The sequence below is a fragment of the Neopsephotus bourkii genome, unplaced genomic scaffold (assembly GCF_033783945.1).
Source record: "Neopsephotus bourkii isolate Nb327-2 ecotype Australia unplaced genomic scaffold, CSIRO-AGI_Nbou_v1 NB_1749, whole genome shotgun sequence".
Classification (NCBI taxonomy): Eukaryota; Metazoa; Chordata; class Aves; order Psittaciformes; family Psittacidae; genus Neopsephotus; species Neopsephotus bourkii.
The window spans coordinates 6,105,339-6,112,829 of NW_026902223.1; the positions used below are offsets into that span (position 1 = coordinate 6,105,339).

Consider the following 7,491-nt stretch of genomic DNA (forward strand, 5'->3'; position numbering starts at 1 on the left):
GGCCGCACCACGGTGCGGGGGCTGGAAGGCAGGAGCCGGGCTCCGCTGGCTCTAAACGCCCCGCAGAGGGCCGTGAGCGGCCATGCCCCGGTTGCTTCCACGCTGCCCGGCACCGCCTCACGCCGCCGCTCGGGGTCGGGCCCCCCCCGCCTCGGCCCGGCCCCGGGCACAAGATGGCGGCGGCCGGAGCTCAGGGCCGGGGTGGCAGGCGGCGGGGCCGAAGAGGCCCCGCGGTGCGGAGCTGAGGAGGCCGCTCGGCCCCCGCCGCCTGCTGACGGGCCCTGAGCGGGGCCGGGTGTGCTCCGGGCCCGGCCATGAGCGGCGCGGCGGAGGCGCGGGAGCTGGAGGAGCGGCTGCGGGAGGCGGCGGCCCTGGGGGACGCGGAGGAGGTGCGGCGGCTGCTGCGGGCGGGCGCGGACATCAACTCCCGCAACGAGATCAACGGCTGGTGAGGGGCGGCGGGGCGGGGGGGGGGGATTGGCCGGGGGCTGGGCTCCGCACGGGGCTGGGCACCCCCGGCCTGGGGCCGGAGAACCGGAGAACCGGGTCGGGAGCTGCGGGTTGTGCTGTTGACGGGAAAGGAAGCGCTAATCTCGGGAGGCTTTGAGGTTTACGGCCAAAGAGGATCATGGTGAAGGGAGGGCAGTGTCCTTCCACCGGCCACCGCAGCCCTGCTCAAGGGCCTCATGGCACAAGGACCTGAAGGGAGGGTGGAGTGAGGTGGGGTCGGTTTCTTCTCCCAAGGAACAAGGGATGGGACAAGAGGAACCGGCCTCAAGCTGCACCAGGCCAGGTTTAGATGGAGCTGAGGAGCAATTCCTTCCCCAGAGGGTGCTCAGGCATTGGAACAGGGCAGGGATGGAGTCACCGTCCCTGCAGGTGTTCACACACCATGGGGACGGGGCCTCAGTGCCGTGGGTCAGTGGTGGTAAAGGTTGGACTTGATGATGTTAGAGGGCTTTTCCAACCTGGGTGATTCTGTCATTCTGTGCCCACCAGCAGGGCTCATTGGGACAGCAGTAGTCACTCTTCACGCTGTAGCAAGGCAAAAAGGGGCCTTGCCCTGCAGAACTTAAAATAGATTCATAGCTTTGACAAGGGATGCAGTGAAGGAAACTTTATTCCCAGGTATTGTCGCTTTGTGTGTAATTCGGGTGAATGAGGATGGGTGTGTGAGGAGGACCTTGGAGCAAGCTGCTCTAGTGGAACATGGCCCTGCCCATGGCCGGGGATTGGAACTGGATGAGCTTTAAGATCCCCTCCAACCCAGACCATTCTGGATCCTAGGAGCAGGGACCACAGATCTGAAGCTGACAGCACAACCTCTCCTTCCTTCCCTGTAGGACCTGTTTGCACTGGGCCTGTAAGCGGAACCATGCGCAAGTGGTGACCTGCCTGCTGGAAGCTGGAGCAGATCCGCAGATCCTCACGGCCAAAGGAGAGCTGGCTGCACAGCTGACTGCCAAACCAGACATCCGGAAGATACTGGGAGGTACCGTTCCCATCTTAACGGTCATCTGGTATGAAGATAGGCTGAGAAAGTTGGGGCTGTTCAGCCTGGAGAAGAGCAGGCTGTGTGGAGACCTCACAGCAGCCTTCCAGTATCTGAAGGGGGCCTATAGGGATGCTGGGGAGGGACTGTTCATTAGGGACTGTAGTGATAGGACAAGGGGTAATGGGTTAAAACTTAAACAGGGGAAGTTTAGATTGGATATAAGGAGGAAATTCTTTCCTTGTGAGGGTGGTGAGGCACTGGAATGGGTTGCCCAGGGAGGTTGTGAATGCTCCATCCCTGGCAGTGTTCAAGGCCCAAGTTGGACGAGGCCTTGGGTGAGGTGGTTTAGTGTGAGGTGTCCCTGCCCATGGCAGGGGGGTTGGAACTGGATGATCTTAAGGTCCTTTCCAACCCTAACTATTCCATGATTCCATGTTTCTGGGACTAAAGACTAAACCGGTTTTAGTGCTTTTACCTAAGGCAGTAGACTGGCAAAACTCTGGTTAGGACTTTTGTGTCTCACTAGATAGGTCTGATTTACAACTGTAATTCATACCTTTATTATTATGGCAATTAGACATGGAGTTTTCAGGTAGGAAGGCATTTTATTCTGCACGGTGTTATCAGGAGATTGAAGAGCTGTGTACTTTGGAAACATGCTGCTGCAGTCCTGTTAGCTGTCATTAAGCAGCAGGTAGCATGTGGGCTGCAAAGAGAGGCTTTCACCATTGCATTATGTTCTCTGACCATAAGAAATGCTACAAATCCATTCAAAACAACTGCAGCATTTCAGAGGTTACGGCTTCTGAGCATGTTACACTGTGACATGCTGCAGTATGGTTGATTTTTGCTCCATAGGTGTGTCATCTTACACTTCCCTATGTGCAGGGAACCTGGTTAGAGGTATGTGACACTCCTGCACAGTTAGCGCCTGTTTCCATCAGCATATGGGGACTGTGCTCCAGATCAAGATTTTTAAGTGCTTCACCTTTGGAAATGTTAACTTTCTATCTCCTGCTGTTTGCACTTAAATTGCTCTTTACTATGATGCACTCTTACATTAACAGTTCATGGTTATTTTACATGAAATTGCAGCTAAATCACAACTGAGGTCACAACAGTCACCACTGCAGGAATGGCATGTTATTTGCATGAGCATTTTTTGTGCTCTTTGGACAACATGCTCATCTCTTGGCCTTAGTTCATGGAAGATGGCTTGAGTTCTGTTGTTAACATCTAATCTAAACTGTCAAGTGTGTATGAACTCTGTTTGTAGTTACCTTGTATTTCTGTCCAGCTTTCATGTGTTTCCTGGGGAATAACACATATCACTTATATTCCCCTAAATGGTTTTATTCTGGGAGTGTAGGGCTGTTGAGCAGATCTTTCTGAACTGCCTTGACATGAGTATCAACGTCCTGTAATCCTCAAGTCAGGCAAGAATGGCATTTACTGCAGTACTGTAAGGCAAGAGTTGGCTTGGGTATTACATCAAATAGTCACTTACCTGAAGAAATTGTTTAAATCATTGGCATAAGTCATAACAAACTATTTACAGCACTGTTAGTAAAAGCATTATAAAATGAATTTTAGCGAAGAACTACTGGTCATACAGTTCCTTTGACAACAATGGAGTAACACTGTAACAATGGAGATGATGTGTCCTTCAATGGTTATTTTTTCCTACTTTGCTTCTAAAAAACACAGTATATTTTAAGAGTCTGTAGATTTTTCTTTCATTCTACTGCTACTTGCCATCCAGCTGTTAACATGCTTATGACACATTAGCGTCATCATCAGAATGATGTTTTAAGACACAATAGGAAAACTATATTCAAAATGAGAAAGATTTATCCAGTATGCCTCATCGCTGGCAGTGTTCAAGGCCAGGATGGATGGGGCTTGGAGCAACCTGCTGTAGTGGAAGGTGTCCCTGCCCGTGTCAGGGGCTGGGACTGGATGAGCTTTAAGGTCCCTTCCAACCCAAACCAGTCTGGAATTCTATTATTCTATGATAATAATATGGTGGGGTTTTTTTCCTCTCTCCATCCCCTAAATCCCGTTTTTTAATTTCATTAGTAGAGGAAGAAACGGAATGTCAAGGAATGAAGGATTTCAGTTTACCAGTTGTTGCAAACTACTTGGCCAGCCCTCCATTCCCTTATGTTTACACCGAAGAAAGCATTCCAGACAGCCCGGCAGAATCCCAGAATGAAAGCGCTTCCACCTCCTCTGCCTCCCAGTGTGAAACCAGCCCTTGTTCATCGGCAGCTCAGGTTGAAAGCATCTGCACCCCTACATCCTGCAACAGCGAAGATGAGTTCCCTGCACAAGCCACTGCAGAGCATCTGCCCACCTCACCACCACCTCCAGCAGCCCCGGAGTGCCCCCAGCCAGCAGTGCCCAGTGTCCCCCAGCCATTGATACCCAGTGTTCCCAGGCCACTGGTACCCAACGTCCCCACACCAGTGGTACACAACATCCCCCGGCCAGTGGTCCCCAGTGGCCCCATCTGCCCATCACCTGCACTGGCAGCACTCAAACAGCCCAGACCTCTGCAAACCGACAGTTCACCCACTGGTCCTGCACCATCATTCCAGCCCTTTTTCTTTACTGGAACTTTCCCGTATAACATGCAAGGTAATGAAGTGTAATTTCTCATTCTTCTATTATATTCTGTTCCATGATTTTGTTACTGGGTCAAAGATGAAGGATCATTCCACTTTCTGACTCATATGGAATAGAGGCAGAGATGTTGAATTCTTTGGCCAAAAGTACACCCTGCAGTGCTAAGGAAAACATTACACTGTGTTTAAACATGGTAATACTTTGCAAACCAAAGGAAGGATCAGTCCAAGCAACGTCACAATTCAGATTTTGCATGGTATGATACAGCATCAAATAAATTTCTGGTAGTTTGGTCACAACTTGATTTGGAACTGGATGGATTTTTAACATATAAACATGTTTTCCCTGTGTATTTTTGCTGTTCAAATGGAAGCTTCTATTAACTGCTCGATGAGATAGTAAGTATAGCATTATAAAACCTGATTTTGAAAGATAATGGTAGATACTTTAGTGTTAGATTTGGGTTGGGGTTTCTTTGTTTTGGTTTGGTATTTTGGTTTAATCTTTTTGTTTTCAATCAGAACTTGTGCTTAAGGTGAGAGTCCAGAACCTCAGAGACAACGACTTCATTGAAATTGAACTGGACAGACAAGAACTGACCTACCAAGATCTGCTCAGAGTGAGTTGCTGTGAATTGGGTGTTAATCCAGAGCAAGTTGAGAAGATCAGGAAATTACCCAATACACTCGTAAGAAAGGTAAGAATTGGAATCAGATTCATTTGACTTTGCAGTCATCAGAGAAGGTATTTTTGTAACGAAAACTGACAAAACATGGCCTTGTGTTAAAACCGAACTGGCTTAAACTCACAAATCTAAAAGGATGTTGGACTTTTCTTAGAACTTCGTAATTTACCTAAAAACGTTCTTGTTGAAATAGGGGCTGAGTATGTCGGCTCCTATTTCAGCATGAAACTAGTACAGCTTGACTTTTTAATGTATCAGAAGCAGTGCATTAGTGTGCTTTTAACATAACTGCCATGTTCTACTTCACTGTTTGATTGCCTAAAAGGAACAAACAGTAAGGGTAAAAAATAAAAACCCACAAATTGGCATGTGAAGAACTTAAAGATGTCATTAACAAATGAGCATGCTCTTCTGTTCCCAAAATACCTCCTGGGGTCTGGAAATGAAATGCATTTGGTCACAACCCTTAGTTAAGTGACATGCATAAGTGCAGGCAAATCATAATGAGGTTCAAGGAGAAATAATTGTGTAGTTCAAGGAGGAAAAAAAACTAATATGCTTTAAAAGAAAGAGCAGCTACTGGTACGACTTCTTCCTGGTGTTACTTATTCCTGTCATTGGAACGAATGCGCGTGGAGGTATGACCTCCCTGGAATTCTAGTTTTTACTGCCTTTTGCTATTATCACAAATAATAACCAGGTCTGTTTAGAGTAATGCATTGTTCTGTCTGCTCTCTACAAGGACAAGGATGTTGCCAGACTTCAGGACTTCCAAGAGCTGGAGTTAGTCCTTGTGAAAAGCGATGGCTCTCCTTTCCGAAACCCTGCATCCACTTTGATGGAGAGGCCATGCTACAACAGCAGAGCATCAAAGCTGACATACTGACTCTTCCAGTGCAGCTGGAGGATGGAAACCTGGTTAATTCTCTGATGCTGCTGCTGCCTTTGGAAGGCAGGAAATTAAGCGTATGTAAAACCTTAAGTTATTGTTAGGGTTACTATTTTAACTAATAGTTTATCTTTTGTATTTAATATCCCTTTTGCTTTTATTTTTTTATTGATACTGAATTCAGATAAGGGATACCTCATTTGTCTACTAAAATGACATGCTTCCAGTGTCTTTCAGTGAGGTTTATTGGTTGTATTTGACAACAGAGGGCAGGAAAGACTTAATAATCACTGCTGTGAAAAGTGTGTTTACTCCACTCTTTGACCAAAAAGGACTCATGGAGAAGATTCAGGAAACTCTCTCTGTGTGTGTATATATATATACATATTTTTCTTTAAACTTCCTGATTAAGTTAAACATCAAGAGGGTATCTGGCATACAATGAACAGGTGCTCTCTATTGATGTAAAACTTGCAAGTCTTTGTATAAGCCAGTCAGTCTCTTGCCCCTTCCCAAAGCCTTGCTAAGGTATGTTGTCTTGCCTGCTAGGGCTGGAAGTATTTAATGCTCTTAAGTGACACAAGAAATAATTTCACTGGGCTGAAAATAAGTGGAGAAAGAGTGTCATATTTAAATGTTTCTTTCCCATATTGTAGCTTAAGCGATGGTGTCCTTCCACCTCCACAAATACAGCAGCCTCTTTAATGCTTAATTAAGTCCCAAAGCAATTTAAGTGTCTGGTTGAAAGCCCTTCTGTTTGAGGAGCCAGGGAAGGGATCACAAATCCATGTCCATGGTTTTAATTAATTATTTTTCCCTGAGGATGTAAGGAGACTATGCATTACTCCAAAGCTAGTCCTGTTAAGTCAGGTAACGTCCTTATGGCCCACCCTCACAGACCAGTTACAGGGTGCTTGGTTAGTTTCTGCCCTGTGAGAAGCAGAAGCACAACAGTATACTCTTGAGGTATCACAGCTGTGAGGAGCATCCCACACTCTTGATTAACCATGCTAAACCATTAGCAAATAACTAACCTGTAACTTTACATGTTGCAGAGTCTACTATCACTTTTACGTAATGTCCATAGTTTTAGCTGGGTGAGTGCTGAAAGGGCTGAATGCCTCCAGGTGCTTCCACCTCATTTTGGGGGCTAGGGGGAAAAAGATTGTGGTTAAACTACATTAAACTTAACTTAGATTTGAGCAAGTCACTAACGAAAACATCCACCTGTGGTTTTATGAATGGCAAAAAGTCACCATTAAAAAACACCTTAAAGCACTCCCCCTTCTGTCTGAACAAGGTATTTAAGTTGCAGCATTGCAGGACCATTAACGTGAAGCTTTTCCTCTTAACGTGGCAGTCTGCAAAGTTACACCTTAGGAAGCATTTAGTTTTTTTTTTTTGTACCAAAAAACTATCATGATGACCTTTGCAGCAGGCCCCTTAAGCGGGTACTGAGGTGGGTGAAAGGAATTGTGTTTTTCAGGGTAAGAGCTGGTGTCGGTTTTCTTTTCCCCCAATAGTATTGATTTTCCTTCCATCGCTGCTTTTTTAAACTACACTAGAGCAGAGTTTCCGCACAGCTGATGCAGTGTTTGTTGTTGAGCTGGACTGAGGTGTTGACATTCAGACCATCAATAGTACAATCAGTGTGTTTTGGTAGGAGCAACATGGTTGCAGCAAGGTTAGCAAGAGCTTTGCACTTAAATCTGGTTCAGCATTGCACTGTGGTACTTAGGCTTATAATTCTTATTTAGTGCAAAGTAATTATCCTTTTGCACTTGCTCCCATATA

General features: G+C 46.3%; 1 protein-coding gene across 1 annotated transcript; it reads left to right on the top strand.

Moving 5' to 3' along the window:
- Window positions 1-277: 277 nt before the first annotated feature.
- Window positions 278-6,428, top strand: LOC133225209 (ankyrin repeat domain-containing protein 40-like). The gene is made up of 5 exons (XM_061377388.1): window positions 278-448; window positions 1,344-1,492; window positions 3,578-4,135; window positions 4,645-4,820; window positions 5,551-6,428. The coding sequence occupies exons 1-5, from the start codon at window positions 315-317 to the stop codon at window positions 5,692-5,694; spliced, it is 1,161 nt and encodes a 386-aa protein (XP_061233372.1). The 5' UTR covers window positions 278-314; the 3' UTR covers window positions 5,695-6,428.
- Window positions 6,429-7,491: the final 1,063 nt, after the last annotated feature.